The 21,244-nt window shown below is 46.1% G+C and overlaps 1 protein-coding gene across 10 annotated transcripts in view; it reads left to right on the top strand.

Moving 5' to 3' along the window:
* PTPRS (protein tyrosine phosphatase receptor type S) overlaps positions 1-21,244 on the top strand; it is a 353,020-nt gene that overhangs the window by 304,901 nt on the left and 26,875 nt on the right. For all 10 annotated transcript variants that reach the window (XM_087922613.1, XM_087922619.1, XM_087922620.1 and 7 more), the window contains 3 exons: positions 3,559-3,656; positions 13,193-13,316; positions 19,112-19,287. In XM_087922613.1, coding sequence (XP_087778739.1) covers positions 3,559-3,656; positions 13,193-13,316; positions 19,112-19,287 — 398 coding nt within the window. The remainder of the gene's footprint in view (positions 1-3,558; positions 3,657-13,192; positions 13,317-19,111; positions 19,288-21,244) is intronic.

The raw sequence follows: 21,244 nt of genomic DNA, 5'->3' as shown, positions 1-21,244 counted from the left end.
GGTGGGTTGCACAGTCAGCCCAGACTGCTAAGCCTTTTGCAAAAGCATCCTGTAAAACTGGCAAATGCAGCACACGCTTTTGCTATGTCTGTTTCAGGTTTGTTTGTTTTTTGGTTTTAATTTCCCCTCCAGGTTTATTTTACTCTGTGCAGCCACCACTGCTTGCTGATGCTTTTAATCACGCAACACCCCCATAGGGCTCGAAATTCTCCATGGCTCCCCGTCATCTCCCCGCCTTTCCCTCCCTCCCTCCCTCCCCCCGTTTGCAAGGCACTGTGGTGGTTTATCAGAAGGCTAACTAGAGAAAAACCATATTCTGTGACTCCTGAATTATGTTCCGTTGCTTCCAGCGCTCTCTCCCAAGGAATTTTGTCTCGGGCAGAATCTGTCGAGGTTCTTGATTATAGCTATATAAAACTTGGAAAATAACATTGTCCCCCTGTAAGACAACTCTTAAGGCTCACCTGAATTGCCTCGACGCTGCACATTTTATTCCCCCTTCTTCCTGAAAATTGAAGAAACGGCGAAGGGTGGCAAATGGGTGGTTCCTTATCTGCTTGATAGTTCCAAAAGTCACCAATAAGGGAGAATATTTATAGCTCAGGATTGAAATAAGGTCTCCTCTGAGCTTGGTTGTTTTCTTGCAGATGTTTCAGAACAACAAAATGGGAAGATTCAAATTCTCCATTTTTAATCTTCCAATCCAACCCCCTGCTGAAGCATGAGACTCTATATCGTTTCAGCCAAATGATTGTCCAATCTCTCTTTTAAAATCCTCCAATGTTGGAGCACCCACAACTTCTTGAGGCAAGTTGTTCCACTGATCAATTGTTCTCACTGTCAGGAAATTCCTCCTTAGTTCTAGGTTGCTTCTCTCCTGGATTAGTTCCCATCCGTTGCTTCTTTGCCTCGCCTTCTGGTGCTTTGGAGAATAACTTGACTCCCTCTTCTTTGAGGCAGACCCTCAAATATTGGAAGGCTGCTACCATGTCACCCTTAATCCTTCTTTGCATTAAACTAGACATACCCAGTTCCTGAAAGCGTTCTTCATACGTTTTAGCCACCAGTCCTCTAAATTCACTGTCGGTAACATCATCGGTACTAGTCCCACCATAGCACCAGTCACTAGCACTGATGATGTTACCTAGATGGGCAACAAAACGTCTGCAAGAAAACAACGAATTTAGAGTCTACCAAGTACGCATCAGTTCCAAAAAATAGCAAGAAGCCTTGACAATATAAGAGAAAACTCCCCCTCAACTGCAAACAAAAGTGGTGATATTTCTGAGTGTTTTTCTAAACGCTCCCTTTCGAGAAATTAGTGCTTCATTGTCCTTATTAAATATGCAACAGGTTTTGGTAGAAGGAACATTCACCTTTTCCACAGCAGCCTGATGAACTGCAGACCCTAAATTTGATTATATTCCTTTGGGTAAAGCGAAGACTGAATTTAACGCAGTGACTTCATGCTTTCTTAACATGGAAGCAAATTCCCCCCTGAAGTCAGTGCTGTGAAATCAGCTTATATAACAGACATATATTACACAGGTTTCTGGACAATAACCTTCATTAGATGCCTAAACATAACAAGGTACCGAAGTAAATCACTTTAACGTGGCAACACAAACATTTCTCCAAACTGTTGCTATTTCCCGGTCCGTACCTTCCTGCTGTGAAAGCAAACGTTGTGTGGAAAATGGTTTTATTCATATTTTAATACAGCTGCATTCTCCTTTCACTATTTCTTCCTTCCCTCGATCTGCCCTGACAATACCAGCCATTAGTCTTGAGATCCAGTATATATAGTGGAAGTGTGGCCACATATATGTGTGTGTATGTATATGTGTGGCCACACTTCCACCTACATTGTTCAAGTTGCACATTTGAAAGGGGAAGCTCTCAAAAGATATGAATATGCTTAAATCCAAGAAGAAGAAAAATTATCTGAGGCCTCTGGATTATTAGTAACAGCAGGGCTTGGATGGCTTCCTTGGAATGGAGGGTAAAACGTTACCCACCAAAAAACGAGACAAAACTATACTCAAGGAGCAAAGAGGATTTTTTCCCTTGGTCCCTTGCAGAGACCAAGGGAAATAATTTTGGTTATAATTTTGGCATTTTTTTTTAATTTTGTTTCTCCCCCCCCCTCCTCTCAGACCCTACAATATAGCAGAAACTTTGGAGAGGGAAGGGATGCTTATTTCCAAAGCCCCATCCCTCTTGATTTCAATTGCAGTTTTATTTTATTTTTTTTATAAACAAGTCCCACGGCCTGTAAATCCCACTGATCTAACAGAAAAATAGAGGCCTCAAATTAGATGGATGATTTCAGGAGGAAACAGCACGCGTTTCCTAAACTTTACAAGAATTTCTTAAGTACAAAAAATTGTGAATTCTCTCCCACCCCTCACCCTGGGGGGAGATTTTTTTTTTGTCCCCTTCTCCGGGTGCCAAGGGGCTAGTTTTTCCCTACTTTCTCCAGGATAAGATTGAATAATCTTAAATAAATGACCTCCCTCTTCTCCCCTTTGCTTTCAGAGACATGTTAACCCCAGGTAAAGCATGACAGCCAGGGGAACCTCTTTATCCCGAAAGGGAATTTATTTCTCCTGAAAGGAAAAGTTTCTGCTTTGGTGGGCCAGATACTCAGATGCTTCCTCAAAGGGGGATATTGCCAACAACAACAACAACAACAACCTACTGGATGGCATCACTTAAATCAGATTTCTTTTCCTGCCCAATTGCTTGTAGTAATTTATCTTCCCAGCGCAAAGGCAGACCTGTCAATCTCTGATCCAGGGATGGGCACCTATGACAACTTTACAACTGGGAGTTCTGGGAGTTGAAGTCCGCAGGTCGTAAAGTTGTCGTCGTTGCCTGCCCTTGCTCTTATCATAGACGATGGCAACTTTTTGGAAAAGCCTCCACAGATTTGGGCTGCACCCCTACACACACCTGTTAGGTTCTCATTCCTCCAGGCAACCCAGCTCCAACCTCTCCCTCCCCTTTGATGTGGATGAGAGTAAGTGGCTGTGAAATTCCATGAGGATCATTTTTTATAGCCAACACATTTTATTCCTGGCACCTTGGCATCCTGGCACTCCCAATGTGTTGTGTTTCCATTTTATTTGAAGATTCTGCTTTTCCCTTCCTGGACCTGACCTGCAAAAGCCCCCTCCCCTTTCAAAATGGCTAGCAAGGGGTTGTGGTCAGAATCTCTGTGTCTAGTTCGTTCCTTCCCTTACCCGTTTTTCCTGCTTCTCGATAAAATTCACATTTTTCTGCTGTTCTGTGTTGAGATTGGGGCCATAACGGGGAATTTTCTTCTTTTTGTTGTTGTTGTTCCAAAGGACACAATTTCGAGCCCTCAGTTTCTCCTTCCCACTCTATCCCACCTTTTCTAACCGTTGTTCCATTGCAGTTATTTCCTTTTTTTTTTTTTTTTTGGTCATTCGACTTAGTGACACATCTCTCATTTTATTCCAAACTAATAGCTTCAATTGAAGGAGAATTTCTCCCTCCCACTCCCCACATATATCTTCTCTTTCACCTTCCCAGGTATGCTGAACCATCCACCGATCCCCATTTCGGAGCTGGCAGATCACACGGAGCACCTGAAAGCCAACGATAATCTGAAGCTGTCTCAGGAATATGAGGTACGAGTGGGGGTCTCCGTCGAAGGAGGTGGGAAGCGTCACCGAAGTGATGGGTGGCGGGCTGAAAACCCCATAGTGAAAATCTTCCTTTCTGCTTAGAGTCATAAGAGCTAATCAGTGTGGTTGCCAACCACTTGCCAAGCAGGTAGACTGCACATGCCTTGAAAATAATTCGGATTATGCACTAACTTTCAAATCCGTTTCTTCCATTGATTAAAGCAGCCTGCTGTGCTTTAGCCGTGCAATCGCACATGGACAACTGAGAAATTGCTTTACAGAAAGTCCTTGACTTACAACCATTTGCATAGCAGCTGTTGGACGCTACAACGGACCTGAAAAAAAGGACTTACGACCGTTACACTTACACTGATACCCTTTGTCATGCCCCTGCCAGAATCTGATTTGGAGGGGGAGGAGGAACAGCTGACAGGGAGTGGGAGTGTGGCTCCATTGGCTGTGGAGGAAACTGGGGAAGGGCAAAGTCCGGCTGGGCAGAGCAGGGTAGAGGTAGAACAAGGGAGAGGGAGTTCAGAGGAAGACCCAGGCCCGCCCCCTCTTCATCCTAGGGCACACAGGGAGGAACGGAGAAGGGAGCAATGTGAGTTGCGTGACTTACGAGGAAGGAAAGGGCCCTGATTCCCTTTGTTAGCTGCAGATGGGAACACCGTGTTTAAAAAGGGAAGCTGCGCACAGCAAAGGAGCAAGTTGTGAATTATCTGTTATTGTCGAGGCTTATCTGTGTTTCTGATGTCTTCCCAACTGTGTGTGTTTTGTTGACCTTCGAAGTCTGCAATTCCCAATCCTTCCCTGTCCGGTTAATTGCCGCAGCGTGGTTTGTGTGGATTTTTAGTTATAGTTTTATGTACTTTGTTTTCGGACTGAATTTCCTCCATGAAAGACTGTTCTTGGGAGAGTTTTTTTCTCCAGCCAAAGGTAACCTGGACATTGGGGGCAAAGTTGGAGGTATTCAACGGACTCTTCTGGCTTATTTGACTGTGTTTCCTTTGTGCCCCACCCCGAGTCATCACACCCATTGCAATATCCCCGTAGTCACGTGATCAAACTTTGGCTGCTTGGCAACTGATTCACATTTATGACGGTCGCAGCGTCCCCGGGGTCATGTGATCCCCTTTTGAGACCTTCAGACAAGCAGAGTCAACGGGGAAGCCAGATTCTCTTAACAACCAGGGCGCTGACTTAACAATGGCGGTGGATTCACTTGACAGTTGTGGCAAGAAAGATTGTAACACAGGGCAAAATCTACTTAACAGCTGCCTCGCTTAGCAGTGGAGGTTTTGGACTTGGCTTATCAGAAGACACAAAGGGTGATCACATGACCCCCCCCCCGGGGACACTGCCACAGTCGTAAGTGTGAAAAATGGTCATAAGTCTCGTTTGTTGAAACTTCAAATGGTCACTAAGCAAACGGTTGTAAGGCGAGGATTAGCTGTAATCTCAGTCTTCTCCATCACTAGAATTCCAAAGTATTGCTCTTAGGAATGCAGCTTTTGTCGTGGAGGTTCTCTCCATTCTTCTTGTTTCTAGATATTGCTGTTTTCTATAGTTATTTCCCATCTCTACGGCTGCCTGCAAGAAGCACATTTGGGCAATGTTCCATAATCACCAAGACAGCAAATCTTATTTTTAAAAAATCTTTACAAACATTATTTAGAAAGTCATTATTAAAAAAAAAAAAATACTATCGAAAATTTAAAATGTTGTCATTGCTGCTATTCTCCTTCAGGGAAATAAATGCCTGCTTCTCTTTAAACCTTCCCTTCAGGTTTAATCTTGATATGCCAGTACTGACAATGAAATAAATGATAAGATGGGAATAATATTTTATCAGAATGGAAAGATCGGTTTCTCTATCCTCTTAAAGCAGCATATTCCAACCTCTGGGGGTGTGGACCACAGTCCCCAGAATTCTCAGCAACAGCGATGGATGGCTCTGGAATTCTGGGGTTTGAAGTTTACACATCTGGAAATTGCCCAGGTTCAGAAACAGTGCCTTAAAGCAGGGGTCCCCAACCACTGGGCCGCGGACCGGTACCGGGCCGTGGAACATTTCCTACCGGGCCGCCGGTTTGCTGGGCGTCGCCATCTTGTTTGACGAGAAAGTGCTTCCGGGTGAGCTTTTCCGGTTGGAAAGCGGCGTTTGGGTCCTGAATGAATCCTCGCACCTTAGTCTCATCGAAGGGGGGGACGGCTTCGAACGAAACTAAGGCGCGAGGATTCTTTCAGCACCCAAGGCAAGGCGAGCCGAGCGACCGTCCCGAAGCCCGTCGACAAAGGTACAAAGGAGGAGTTGAAGGTGGCGGGGAGAAGCGGGGGACAGCTGGCTGGCCGGTCGCTCGGCTCGCCTTGCCTTGTCATGCGTGCTGATGCCGGTACCGGGCCATGGATCATTTTGTGATGACGGTACTGGGCCGCGGCACAAAAAGGGTTGGGGGCCACTGCCTTAAAGCATCTTATTAAGCTACCTGAGTCTGCACCAGGGCGGCTAAACAATCCTTGGTTGTCTTGATTCCTGCAGCAATCCTCGGTTGGTTCAGATTCAAACGCGTCTCTAGTTTACTCTGAAACAGGGGTGTCTAATTCGATTTAATTCAGGGTTGTGTTTGATTTTGGGGGACCAGGGTGGGTGTGGCCAGTTTGACATCATTCTTGTCAGGGGTGCCTGTGGTGCCAGCGAAAATGCGCTCCCGCGCTCTGTTTTCGGCTGCGGTGGCCTCCTGCAAACTTCTGTCAGTGAAAACGGAGCTCAGGAGAGCCAACTCTCCTGACAGAGGGCCGCAGGGTGCCATCACAGCTGAAAGCTATGCTCAGGAGCCCATTTTCGCTGGCAAAGCTCTTGGGCCACCACAGGTGCCCCCGACACGAGGGACATCGAGCTGGCCATGCCCACCCTGGCCCCCTGGGGTCAAATACCATCCTGATGTGGCCCTCAATGAAATTGAGTTTTGACACCCTTGCTCTAGAGCAAGTTTTGTTTGTCCCTGAGGATGCCACGGCATTGTTCTATCCCAAAGTCAGTACAGACAAGATATTCACTTGATCAACATTTTGACCCAAACACCCACCACCACCATGCAAATACCCACGTGTGCAGAATTCGATCCAAAAAAAAAAAAACCTAAACCTTGCAATGACTTTGTGTGCACGCATCCCCGTAGTGTATCTTTCTCTTGCTAAATTGCCAACGCCACAGTTGCAACCGCAAGAATCTATTCTTATAGCAAGGTCTTGGCACCTAGACAGCGCGGCTGTGATGATGTAATAGATGCATCCAAGAGATAACCCGCTGCTCCCCGAAGGTCCCCAGCCCACCTCATTAATTTCATAAAAATGAGAATAACAAGCACTGTGGTTAGAGACGGGAGTTTCTCACTGTTTAACCTTTGGAAGTGTGTGTTTCGATTTGAAAGTTCTTGCTAAGGGGTGCGGTTGTGTTCCCTCTGTAGAGCTGCTGTACTGAGTTTGCCATTTCTGAACTTGATTGGCGTGATGAATCCTTTCTAATTTTTGTTTTAAAGAGGGAAAAAAATCATCAGCTCTAAAGGGGTTACGCCCACGCCACATACCCCTGGATTAGCCCGGTTTTCTGAGTTTGTTGGGTACGCAGTATATTCAATCATCTTAAACCATTTTGGATAGGAAAAAAAAATCAAGCCATCATTAAGACTAATCATCTTTAATTTGTGGAAAGCAGCTGCTGACCGCGATTTGACCTGCTGGTTTGGGTTATGAAGAAGGTCAGGATGTGGTACCAGTGACATTATGCAAAAAAAGAAAAAAAAGGAATAAGAAATACCAAGATCCCAAAATGAAAGTAGGACAGGGGCCTTCAAACTTGGCAAAGTTTAAGACTTGTGGACTTCACCTCCCAGAATTCCCAAGCTAACCTGACTGGAGGAGGAATTCTGGGAGTCGAAGTCCACAAGTCTTAAACTTTGCCAAGTTTGAAGTAGGAGATGAAAAAAACAAAAGGAAATATAGTCATCTTCGACTAGTGGACTCTGCCCATCACAGTCATAAGTTGCAAGAGTCGTAAATCTGGGGACCTTTTTTTGGGTCGGTTGTTAATCGAATGCCACGTCCATTAAGCAAACATCATGATTGTTAAGCGAAACAGTGGCTTGCTATGGATGCGGTTTTGTCCCAAAACAAAAGTAATTCAGAGCTGAAGAAGCTTCTTGGATGAGAAGCAAAACGTCTTCAAAGAAAAAAACAGAAAGTCCAGTGGCCTCTTGAAAAAAAAAAAAAAAGCACCTTTGGGACCAAAGGTAATTACCAGTTTTTGGTAAAACAATTCTAAAACAGAGTCGGTTTAGTCCAGTCGCTAAAGGCACCGGGCTAGAAACCAGGGAGCCATGAGTTCCAATCCCACCCTAGGCATGAGAGCCAGCTGGGTAACTTTGAGCCCATCCCACCTTGTTGTGGGGGAAATAGGTGGAGGAAGGAGCGTTAGGTACGTTGGCTGCCTTGAGCTATTTGTAGAAGCCACGAAAGACAGATAGATATATAGATGAGAGAGAGAGAGAGAGAGAATCCTCTGTTTACCTAGGAATAATATAGACCCTGTTTCGCAACTTTAACCTCTTGAAGATAGATGAACTTCCAATTCCCAGTTCTTGCTTTCTTGAAGGAGTTATAAACATCCTTATTTTAAGAAAGAAAAGGCAGCTCTTTATGTGGGGGTGGCTGGAGGAAGGATGGAGGGAGCAACGCAGCCGAAAAGACCTGGAGAATCGGAGAAGTAAAGCTAAACAGGGCCTAATAATAGGAAGGGCGATGAGGCAGGAGAGAGAGATTAAAAAAATAAAATAAAACACTGCCCCTGGGTCAACTTGGCAGAGAAGGAGGCCCGACGGTGGATAAATTCCAGCACAGTATAGAAATAACTCCCCAAATCTGTTTCCAGCCAGCTCCGAGCAGTTTTTACAGTGTATGAATTGCTAATTGCCCAAGTAGATGATCGGAAAAGATTCTCATCTCTGCAGGGGCCTTTTCTAACCCATCTCAGCGTTCGGGCAGGGCGGGCTGGCTGGCTGGCAGGCAAGGAGAAAGCTAATGTATTCTCTCTCTGCCAAGGCTTATTGCCGTTTCCCCCTGGTGCCTAATCTGCATAATGTAATATCCAAAAGTACTTTTTGGCTTCCTTCCAGGACAGCCACCTCCTCCTAAACTGCAGATTGAGATTGTTTTGTTTGTTTTTTTTAAAAAAAAGAAAAGAAAAGAAAAGAAAGAGGGGAGGGGAGGAGGGAAGGAAGGAAGGAAGGAGAATGAGGAAAGAAAAAGAGGGAGAAAGGGAGGAAAGGAAAGAAGGAGAATGGGGAAGGGATGGAAGAGAGAGGAGGGAAGGGAGGAAGGAGGGAAGAAAGAAAGGAAGGAGAATGAGGAAGGAAACAGAGAGAGGAGGGAAGGGAGGAAGGAGAATGAGGAAGGAAAAAGGGGGAGAAAGGAGGGAAGGGAGGAGGGAGGAAAGGAAAGAAGGAGAACGGGAAAGAAACGAAGGGAGGGGGAGGGAGGAAGAGAGAGGAGGGAAAAGAGGGAGGAGTGAGGGAGGGAAGGAAGGAAGGAGAATGAGGAAGGAATATGAGAGATGGAAAGGAAGGAAGGAAGGAAAAGGAGGGAGAGGAGGGAAGGGAGGAAAGAGAACAAGGAAGGAAAAGGAGTGAGACAGGAAGGAAGGAAGGAGAAAAGAAGGAAATGGAGAGAAGGAGGGAGGGAGGAAAAGAAAGAAGGAGAATGAGGAAAGAAAAAGAGGGAGGGAGGGAGGAAGGAAAAGGAAGGAGAGAGGAGGGAAGGGAGGGAGGGAGAAACTTAATGAAATTAACAAGATGCAGAACTCCAGGCAAGCAACAATCCATTCGCAAAGACTTTGCACAAGGGGCTTGTTTTAACACCCCAGAAGGCTCCATGGTGCAGCTTCTCAGATGCTCCTGAGTGTAGCTGGTGGGATGCATTTTTAGTCTTAAGGAGAGAAGGACGTGCTGCTGCTGGCATAATAAAGACTTGGACGGTTTCCAGAACCTAATAAGGGAGCTGTGGCTTGTCAAGGTCCCCTTACCGCATCCCTGTGACTCCCTCTCCTTCCTTCCTTCCTTCCTTCCTTCCTTCCTTCCTTTCTTCCTTCCCTCCCTCCCTTCCCTTCCTTCCTTCCTTCCCTCCCTTCCCTTCCCTTCCCTTCCCTTCCCTTCCTTCTCTTTCCTTCCTTCTCTTTCCTTCCTTCCTTCCTTCCTTCCTTCCTTCCTTCCTTCCTTCCTTCCTTCCTTCCTTCCTTCCTTCCTTCTTCCCTGCCTTTGTTTACCCACCAAATGGCTTGGCTTCTTTCTGATCAAACAGGGAAATTTTCCAATTGGCTGCTGTCCACCTTTAATTCAGCCCCTTTTTGGAGGAGAGAGTGGGAATGCAAAATTGCAGTCTTGAGGCACAATTGGAGGTGAAAAAAGATGACAATATTTGTGTATCCAGCTTTGTGTGCTTTAGGATGATGCAGTTAAAGCCTGGAAATTTCAGACAGGGTTATTTCTCCCTCCCCCCCCTTTTTTTCCCCTTCTTCTTCTTCTTCTTCCTTTAATAGCTTCTAACTCTCCTGAGTTATAGACAAAGCTTCAAAGCACGTGGATCATGCTTATGCAAAGCGAAGGGAATAAAGTTGAAATATGTGTGTGTGTGTGTGTGTGTGTGTGTGTATGTGTGTGTGTGTGTTTTTCTCAGTGCAGAATTTTGACGATTTGCTGGAAGCCCACAACTGGCACGGCCATACTTTGAATTCCAGACTCTGAAAGGTCATCCCGTTTAATCTCCTGTGACTTCAGGAAACTCTCAATTCGAGCATCCTGACCACGGATGATGGCTCCGTTCGGCTTTTGCGAAAATAAATCTCTTTTAAAAAAAAAAAAAAGACAGGAAAACGCCCACTTTCTTCTGAGCTGAGGTTGTTTCCTTAATTTCGGTATTGTGTTTCCGATTGAGGTGGCCTCGTGACCCCCAGAGGGCTCAATTGTTTCCTCCGGGGGGGGATCTTATCGGCCGAAAACATATTGCCTCTGACTGGGTCTTTGTCTGAGCTCCTCTTAAACCTCGTTCTTTTTCTTAGCAGCCCACTGAGCCGATAGCTAGTTTCACTGATGATAATGAGCGATCGCAGAAGAAATCTGAATGGACCAATCAGTTGTCTATTTTGAACTGAACTGGCCACCATCCTGGCCACATCATTCAATGTCCATGGAGATTCGCAGTCATCCAGCTCAGGGTTGTTGTCCCAAAGGTGCTTTTTGAAGAGGAAATTGGACTTTCTTTGGGGTTTTTTTTCTTTTCTGGAAGGCATTTTGCTTCTCCTCCAAGAAGCTTCTTCTTCAACCGAAGAAACTTCCTAGAATCGAAGCAAAACATCTCCGAGGAAAAAAACCCAAAGAAAGTCCAATTTACTCTTGAAAAAGCCACCCTTGTGATTAAGAAAATATTGGAATGTGCAGAAATGAGTAGATTAACATTGGCAATTAGAGAACAAGAAGAAATGGAGTGTTATATGATTTGGAATTTAACAGATTTAACAGATAATCAGAGTTTGAAGGGACCTTGTAGGTCATCTAGTCCAACCTCCCCCTCCAAGCAGGAGACCGTACACCAGAGGTGGGCAACTATGGCCCCTTTATGACTTGTGGACTTCAACTCCCCAAATTCCTGAGCTAGGCTTGCTCAGGAATTCTGGGAGTTGAAGTCCATAATTCATAAAAGGGCCATAGTTGCCCACCCCTGCCCTACACCATTTCTGACAGATGGCAGTCCAGCCTCTTCTTGAAAGTCTCAAGCGGTGGCGCTCCCACAACTTCTGAGGGCAACTTCTGTTCCACTGGTTGATTGTTCTCATTGTCAGAAAGTTTCTCCTTATTTCCAGGTTGAATCTCTCCTTGATCAGTTTCCATCCATTATTCCTTGTCTGGCCTACAGGAGCTTTGGAAAACAGGTTGACCCCTTCCTCCTCTCTGTGGCAGCCCCTCAAATATTGGAAGACCGCTATCCTGTCTCCCCTGGTCCTTCTCTTCCCTAGACTAGCCAGGCCCAGTTCCTGCAACCGTTCATTGTATGTTTTAGCCTCCAGTCCCCTCATCATCCTGGTTGCTCTTATTTTATATAAATTAATTTATTTTATAAATGGTTGGAAAATAAAGTAAGAGATTAAATGATATTGTTATAACGATATATAATGCTGAATAGGCTATAATATGAATGTAAAGAAATGTATACAAATATTAATATGTGCACAAGATACATGTACCCAGTCGACACCCTGTATAACTGAAAGATGGTTTTATTTTTTGTTTTTGTTATAAAAATAAAAAAACTTCTTATAAAAAAAGAAAAAGCACCTTTGGGCTACCTGTACAGAGTCTCCCAAATGATGAGAACATGTTCATTTACCTTGATTGCCCTCATAAATCACTTGCAGCCTTTTTCACTGTTCTATTGTCATAGTGATTACAGGGACTCCTCCACTTAACGCCCACAATTGAGCCCAACATTTCTGTTGCTAGGCAAGACAGTTGTTAAGTGAGTTTTGCCCCATTTTAATGACTTTTCTTGCCACCGTTGTTAAGCGGATAACTGCAGTTGCTAAGCTAGCAACAAGGTTGTTAAGTGAACCTGGCTTTCCCATTGAATTTCCCTCTAAGGAGGTGGCAAAACGGGAGGGCGTAACTCTAGGACACTGCAACCGTCATAAACATGAGCCCTGTCAGGGCTGTGGCAGTTACTCCCATTTAAATCATGAGTCTCAAGCCGAACTTCCAAAACTTCAAAAGGATTTCTTGGGAGTTCACATGTCCGGCGCTGCCTGGGTGTAGCCGACTCTGAGGCACATCATTCATTGTCACCCTTAACCCTGGTTTTCCCTCCCACCCCTCTGGGTGTATCGTAATTCATATCCTCCAATGGGACACCTCCATAGCCCAGAGTCATCAATCATGCTCTCCAGTTAGAATTTTACTCGGCACAAACTGCAGTCACCTAGCTACTATCTTTGAAAACAGTTATGGAATGCAGTTTCTGTTTGCAAGCTGCCACACTGCTCTTTCGAACCCCTTTGCCCCCCCCCCTCCCTTTTTGTTGGCAACTCTAAAATGGCCATAGAAATGTGTTACGAGTTGACGAGCATCCAAATTCTGACCACATGATCCAATGGGATGATGTAATGGTTGCAAGAGTGGAAAAAAAACGGTCCTAAAGTCACTTTTTTTCAGTGCCGTTGTGACTTTGAACAGTCACTAAACAAACGGTTGTAAGTCGAGGACCACCTGTAGTTGGAGGAAGACAGAAGAGGTACTTTCTCTTCTCTTCTTGCTTCCTTGATCCAGTATTTTGCAAACATAACTTCCACAATCCCACAAAAGCCACCCTTGACTGGTGATTTTCTAGCATTTTTAGGAGGCGCTGGATTGAAAAAAAATAAGAAGACTTAACCATGAATTTGGAACAGAAAAGGAAAGTCGTTTGGTCTTAATGCATTTTCCTCCTTCCATCTCTTCTAGTCCATCGATCCCGGGCAACAGTTCACTTGGGAACACTCCAACCTCGAGGTGAATAAGCCCAAGAACCGCTACGCCAACGTCATTGCCTACGACCATTCTCGGGTCATCCTCCTCCCGATCGAAGGTACAGATGAAACTGGGGGCCGGGGAGGAGAAATGGGTTGTGGGTTGGCCTCCCCAAAGGCAGGGAGTCCCATCATGGGGTTGTTGGTTTTTGTTTGCTGTCAAGAATTTGCTCTTCCTGTACAAACCTTAGGTCAGCTCTTGCAGGGGAGGGCTGCTGGGGGCTCGCTGGGGTACGGGAGAGCCCCTAGCTAAGATTCTGTGCAGTTTGGAGGGGCCCCCCCCAAAAAAAATCCCACTCCTGGCTGGCCCCACCCGCCCTCCCCTCCCAGGAGTCCCCAGCCGGCCTGTTTTGGATGCAGGTAAGAGCAGGGCCCGTGTGGAGGGAAGGCCAGAAATGGGCCTGTTTCCAGCTTCCGGAGAGAGCGCCTCCGGAGCCCGGGGTGGCCGTTTTCACCCTCTCGGAGGCTCGGGGACAGCCTCCGGAGCCTGGGGACCCCCCGCCATGATGCAGGAGGCCGACTAGGCCACACACCCCCATTAGCCACCCCCATCCAGCAACTGGGCAGAGAACCCATTGCTCAGACTTTTGAAGACAACCCCTGGCTTCCTGTTCTTTTCATCTGCCATGTTTGATCCACGTTGATCCTTTTGAGTAGGAGAGCGTAGAGGATCGGAGCTTCTTGGGGACGGGAAAAGCTTTGGGGCTTAGATGGTTGTGCTCTTGCGTCCTTTGCAGCTGTATCTTCCTAGTAGGTGCGTTTTCAACTGGAGCTTCTCTGTCTTTCCTCGAAGGCATTTTACTTCTCATCCGACAAGCTTCTTCAGTTCTGGAGTACTGAAGTTCTGAGAACAGAACTGAGGAAGCTCCTTGGATGAGAAGCGAAACGCCTTCAAAGAAAAACCAGAAAGTCCAGTTGCCTCTTGAAAAAAGCACCTTCGGGTCAACCATGATCTGGATGGCTGAGAATATCCATTGATATCATCCTGGTTCTGGGGCAGTGGTGGGATTCAAATTTTTTTACTACCGGTTCTGTGGGTGTGGCTTGATGGGCGTGGCAGGGGAAGGTTACTGCAAAATCCCCATTCCCTCCTCACCCCTCTAACCTGCTTTCCAGCTCCGTTCTCCCGTGCAGGGCAACCAAAGGAGACCCAGCCGATCAACTGGGACTCAATGGGAGGCGGAGAAGAGAGGCCAGTCAGAGGTGGGATTGGCCGGTTCTCTGAAAGGCTCAAAATTTCCCCTACCGGTTCTCCAGAACCGGTCAGAACCGGCTGAATACCACCTCTGTTCTGGGGGTTTCATAACTGGGGTATATTTCCTCCACTAAGATTTCATCCCAGGAATAACAATATTATGTCTGACTGACCCTTGACCTGGTTGCAAATTAACGTTCCACTTCCCCATTATAGACCAAACATTTCCAAGTTTGCTGACCTCTTAGCTTCTTAACAGAGTATCAGAGTTGGAAGGGACCTTGGAGGTCTTCTAGTCCAGCCCCCCCCCCTGCTCAAGCAGGAGGCCCTATGCCATTTCAGACAAATGGCTGTCCAATCTCTTCTTAAAAACCTGCAGTTATGGAGCACCCGCAACTTCTGGAGGCAGGTAGTTCCACTGATTAATAGTTTTCACTGCCAGTAAATTTCTCCTTAGTTCTAGGTTGTCTCTCTCTTTGATTAGTTTCTTTCCAAGCTCATCCATCCTTCATAGTTTAACCATTACCGTGGGGGCCTTTCTGATGCCACCGGATGAACCAAATTTAGGAGCCAAGTTTTGAGTCATTGGATGGAGTCAAGATCGAGGGCTTTCTTTTTAGCAGGGAGTCAGCACGGTTCTGCAACGATAAATCTCTCGAACCGACTGCAGGATAATTAGAAATGTATCTCAGTATCCTTCCGTAATGTCTCCGGCTACACAGGCTGAGCATCTTAGAAACTGAAGTCCTACAGGTTGGGGGAAAAGGGCTGGGTGAGCCATTTTGTTCGCTTTGTTCATGGGTGATTGTTTTGTGGTCCTTCAGGTCCTCCTTAACTCCTGGGGACAAACATAGATAGGATCCATATGGTTTCCTTGGCAACAATTTTAGAAGTGGTTTGCTGCAAATAGCTTCTTCCAGCAATGAGAGGGAGAGGGTATGTTTAAGGCTACCCAGCTGCCAAATTTTCTAGGACTGGATGGAGACCCGAAATCTTTCCTACTTCACCCCCTTGAGGAATAAGACCATAACTTGCCATCTGAAATCACCCCAACCCTGTTCTTGCACCTAAATAGCCTCAACAACAACCAGATCGGCTCTTCCTGTTCCGAAGATTCTCCTAATGCTTAGGTGTGCCCCTTTCTGTCTCTTGACCATTTTCTCGTCCTCTGGATTAAGCGGCAACAACTGTGGAGTGATGTCTTTTTCAGACTGCAGCTGGAGCCGAGGGGAAGTACTGTAAACGGCTTTAATGGCTATTCTCCCACTCCACTCTGAAAAGAAATAACAAATTGATCTGATCGGTCAGTTTGAGTTAAAGGGGGACCATTGGGGGGGTTTCCCTAAGGTGGATTCACTGGAGGACGAGGGAGGTTGGAAGTTTTTCCAAAATCCAATTGCTTTCCCTGATCTTACCGAGAATGAGGGCGGGACAAAGATCACATTTATCTTTCCTTTCAGTTCAAGTAGAGATAGTCCTCGATGTCAGGATTCCGGCAGTTGCCCCCATTTAAATCATGAGTCTCAGAGCCAACCTTCCAAAACTTCAAAGGTTTTGGGAGTTAACATGTCCGGCACTGCCTGGGTGTAGCCAATTCTGAGACACATCATTCATTGTCACCCTTGACCCTGGTTTTCCCACTCACCCCTTGGGTGTATCCTAATTCATATATCCTCCAATGGGACACCTCCATTGCCCAGAGTCATCAATCGTGCTCTCCAGTTAGAATTTTGCCCAGCAGAAACTTCAGTCACCTAGTTACAATCTTTGAAAACTATTTATGGAATGCACTTTTGATTTCCAAGCTGCCGCACTGCTTCCCCCTCCCTTTCTGTTGGCAACTCTGAAAAGACCATAGAAATATTTTAGGAGTTGACATTTGACTTATTACCATTAGTTTAGTGACTATTTGAAGTTTTTTTTTTTAAAGTGACTTTTGACAGTTTTCTTACGACCGTTGTAGCATCCCCGTGGTCGCATGATCAGAAATCCAGACCCTTGGCAAACTGGCTCGTACTTATGATGGTCGCAGTGTCCCTTCGGGGTCACGCGATCCCCTTTGGTGACCTTCTGACATGCAAAGTCAATGGGGAAGCCAGATTCACTTAACAACTGTGTGACTAACTTTACAACAGTGGTGATTCACTTTTTTAAAAGGTCTTAAATGGGTCTTAAAAGGACAGTCACTTAACAACTGTCTTGCTTAGTAACAGAAATGTGGGGCTTGAATGTGGTCGTTCGTTGAGGACTGCCTGTAATTCTATTTTTGGCAAGTTTCTGGGCCCTGCCATGTGATTCTTTCGGCCACAGTGTGAAAAGAGGTTCCAATGTTGGGATTGTCTTTTGACTGCTCATCTAAACCCTAAACCAGGGGTCCCCAACCACCGGTTCCCGGACCGGTACCAGTCTGTGGATCATTTTTTACCAGGCCGCAAAGCTTGGGCACCGCCATTTTGTTTCGACGGCGCTTCCGGGTTTTCAGTTGCTTCCGGGTTTTCGGTTGGAAAGCGGCATTTGGGTGCTCGCGCCTTAGTTTCGTCGAAGAGGGGTGGGGCGGCTTCGAACGAAGAGTTACTCAGGTACCGGTCCGTGGAAGAATAAATAATCGTGAAACTGGTCCCCGGTTCAAAAAAGATTTGGGGGGCCACTGCCCTAAACGGATCCGGCCCTGCCTTGCGGGGGAAAGCGGTGCATTTTTCCCCCAGGAGCATCAGGGAAAAGAAAAGGATTTTTCTTCTAGTAACGCAGTGCATTCAGACATTCAGCCTCCCTTCCTCTTTTTCTGAGCAAAGCTGGTTCTTTAATTTAAAGATATATCAGATCGGTGCTGCTTGCGCTGGGCTGCTCTGTCTCCCATGTTAGCGGAGTATAGAAATCCTTCCTGGAAGGGGCCGAAAACAGACTTTCATATATGTCAGGTTGCTCTCGTTTGTGCTGCAGAGGTCAAACGGATAGGTGTGGAGTTCAAAGAAATTACCAGCACGGCCGTGTCCAGAGGAAAAACGTTGCTCTAGGGGGATTTTGCTCGGCGTTGCTTTCCGCAAACCGGCAGCTCAGAGCAGCTGTCCTTTCTGATGGTGGCGCTGAACTCCATAAAGCCAATAAGCGCCATTAAACTTTCCAAGGGCGAAGTCGAAAGAGGGCCTTGGACAAAATGGATTTTTTTAATCTGCCTCCCCGGCTCCTTCCAAAGGCCAGCTAGGGTCAGGAACAGACTCTTTGGCAGCTTAACCTCTTTCGATTGCTTTGCTGCTCTCCCGGTGCGAGGTAATTTCGTGGACCGGGGTGGGGCAAGGAGGGGAAACGGGAGCGGGGAGGGGCGCTTGTAAACGTTTGACTGAATTTCAGGGAGGGAGGGAGGAGGAGGGTTTAGAGAGCTGGGTGAGCGGTGTTGCATAGTGGTGTGAAAATGGAGAGAAAGGAAAGCAGAAGTGAAGAGGAAAGGAGAAGAGAAGAAAGGAAAGGAAGGGGAGGAAAGGAAAGGAAACAGAATAACAAAGCTGGAAGGGATCTTAGAGGTCATCTAGTCCAACCCCCTGCTCAAGCAGGAGACCCTATACCATTTCAGACAGATGGCTGTCCAGTCTCTTCGTAAAAGCCTCCAAGTGGTGGAACACACACAACTTCTGGTGGCAAGCAGTTCCACTGATTAATTGTTCTCACTGTTAGGAAATTTCTCCTTAGTTCCAGGTTGCTTCTCTCCTTGATTAGTTTCCATCCGTTGTTTCTTGTTCTGCCTTCAAGCGCCTTGGAGAATTGATTGACTCCCTCTTCTTTGGGGCAGCCCCTCAGATATTGGACCACTGGAAAGGAAAGGAAAGGAAAGGGGAAGTGGAAGGGGAAGGGGAAGGGGAAGGAAGGAAAGGGGAAGGGGAAGGTAAGGAGAAGGGGAATGAAAGGAAAAGAAAGGAAAGGGGAAGGAAAAGGAAAGGAAAGGAAAAGAAAGGGAAGGGGAAGGGGAAGGGAAGGAAAGGGGAAGGAAAAGAAAGGAAAGGGGAAGGTAAGGAAAGGAGAAGGGAAAGGAAAGGGGAAGGAAAGGAAAAGGGGAATGAAAGGAGAAGAAAGGAAAGGGGAAGGGGAAGATAAGGAAAGGAAAGGAAAGGGAAATGAAAGGAAAAGAAAGGAAAGGGGAAGGTAAGGAAAGGAGAAGGGAAAGGAAAGGAAAGGAAAGGGGAATGAAAGGAAAAGAAAGGAAAGGGGAAGGTAAGGAAAGGAGAAGGGAAAGGAAAGGGGAAGGAAAAGGAAAGGAAAGGAAAGGGGAATGAAAGGAAAAGAAAGGAAAGGGGAAGGTAAGGAAAGGAGAAGGGAAAGGAAAGGGGAAGGAAAAGGAAAGGAAAGGAAAGGGGAATGAAAGGAAAAGAAAGGGAAGGAGAAGGGAAGGGAAGGAAAGGGAAGGGAAGTTTCCCTTCATCAACGAAGGGCTTGTGCAGCCTTGTGCCTCCTTGGTTGACAGCTAAAGGTGTGGCTGGAGCTCACTTGGATTTTTAAAACCTGGCCATACTTGCTTCCAGACTGTCTCCCTGTCTCTCTGCAGCTGCTGGTTTGCAGTGGGTGGGATTAATTGTGCGGCTCTCGAAAAGCCCAGGAATTGACCGAAGACTTTGATTCCAACGCTGCTCTTCTTCTTCTTCTTTTTTTGGGGGGCCGGTCCACATACAGGCATCCTTGGAAGCGACTACATTAACGCCAACTACATCGACGGGTACCGCAAGCAGAACGCCTACATCGCCACTCAGGGCCCTTTGCCGGAGACCTTTGGTGACTTCTGGCGGATGGTTTGGGAGCAGCGTTCCGCCACGGTGGTGATGATGACAAAGCTGGAGGAGAAATCCAGGGTGAGGAGCACTGGGGGTGGGGGGAATGCAGTCAGTTGGATTGGTGCTCCTGCCTAACTTATAGTGAAAAGTTAAGAATAAGAGAGCCAGATATGGGCTCCTTGGTGCTCTCTGGGCTTGGTTGTTTTCTTGCAGACGTTTCATCACCCAGCTAGGTAACATCACGGTCAGAAAAGGGAGAGGGGTTTCAAGAGAGGAGGAAGGAGAGGGCAAGTTTGGAGAGGGGGGGAGGTCTGTGGGATCTTTGGTGAGCTCTGAACCGCTCTCTGTTTTCTTGCGGGCGTTTCATCACCCAACTAGGTAACATCATCAGTGCTGAGCACTAAGCTGCAGGTTAGATCCAAAAATGCCAGGGAATTCCTGAAAGCTTGGCACCGAGACAAATTAGTCATCGGTAGACGTTCATGGATAAACCACATTTACACACCGTTCAAAGGAGAGAGGAAAAAAGGCTAAGAAGGAACCAAAAAGAACAAAACAGATATTCTCCCCGGGGTGCTACGTCCAGATAAACAGAAATTAACACCAGACAAACAATAAAGCAGAAATACACTAGTCAAGGAACTACCAAGGAGAAAACCCACAGCCCCTCCTGCACTGGCATTGTATATAAACAGACATCAAACCCTTCACTCCCTCAGACTGATGGTGTTACCTAGTTGGGTAGTGAAACATTTCCCAGGAAACAACCAAGCTTAGAGAGCACCCAAGATCTCACAGTTCAGCCCTACAAATATTTTCCTCTCTAGGTAGCTAGATGTTCCCTTCCAGTTTTGGGGAAAACCGTTAAATACTAACCAAGGGCCTGTGATTTTTTTTACGTATTGTCATATGTGTAATGCATGTAAAAGGGCACAGCTTTGATCCTGCAGTTGTGTTACCATCTTTACTTCTTTTTTAAAAAAATTCTGCTCCTAACTTGGGGTCTGGAATGCTTTCACTTGCCTTATTCCTTCTGCAAGTGGAAAGCTTTTTCTGGTTTGAGGTGGAATCGATTCATTGATTACTCATTGTGCCTCATATGGAGTATGTGTCAATCGTGATATTGATATGTTTATATTTATACGTTATAAATATATTCATATTTACGACATTGTAATACATTTATTGCATTATCACCTTGTAGAGGTGAGGCGTACACTGCCAAGAACTGTTTGTCATTAGAGCTGCCTTGAGGCCTTGTAAAATAATTAAAGTAAATAAGCTGATAAAATGAATGAACATGAGGGAAATTTATGGGGGGTTTTTCCTATGCAAGTACTTAAAAAATTCCTCCCAACTTCTTTGTGTTTTTCTCTACTTTGTTGCCGAATTTTAATGTTTTGGTCTGTCCTTACAGATCTAAGAATCTTGTGATTTATTGACATTTTGCCGTGTTTCCCAAAAATAAGACCCTATCTTATAATTTTTTTGCCACCCAAAAAAGGCATCAGGTCTTATTTTGGGGGGATGTCATCCACTGACTAACCTCACTTGCACGCGTCACCCCTGGCCTCCATCTTTGTGTCAGAGGCCTTTAGGAACTTCTTCTTCTGCAGCCGATAACAGAGTTTCGGATCAATCCAGAGCTTTGTTATCAGCTCCAGAGGCCTTCAGGAAAGCCTCGCCAGCCTTGCTGGCTGCAGAAGAAACGGGCCGTAAGGAGGGGGGGTCAGGGTGTGCCAGGCCTGGCTACACCTGTCCAAAGGTAAGTAGTAGGGCAGCTCCATACATCCCCATCCCCACCCTAGCTTAATTTTTACCCGTCCACTCTGGAGCGGGTAGGATCTTAATTAGGGCTTATTTTGGGGGTAGGGCTTATATTGGGCGCACGTGTAAAAATCAAGCTAAGATTTACTTTCAGGGTAGGTGGTATTTTGGGGGAAACAAGGTATAAATGAGACAAATTGATTAGATCGTATCTCCAGTGGGACTGAATAGTTCCGTAATTACATAAATTACAAAGGAAAATCTTCCA

The sequence above is a fragment of the Pseudonaja textilis genome, chromosome 1, assembly GCF_049901715.1.
Source record: "Pseudonaja textilis isolate UNSWEBS1 chromosome 1, rPseTex1.2, whole genome shotgun sequence".
NCBI lineage: Eukaryota > Metazoa > Chordata > Lepidosauria > Squamata > Elapidae > Pseudonaja > Pseudonaja textilis.
Note: the sequence above shows the minus strand (reverse complement) of the source record. Positions and strands in the feature narration are given on the sequence as shown.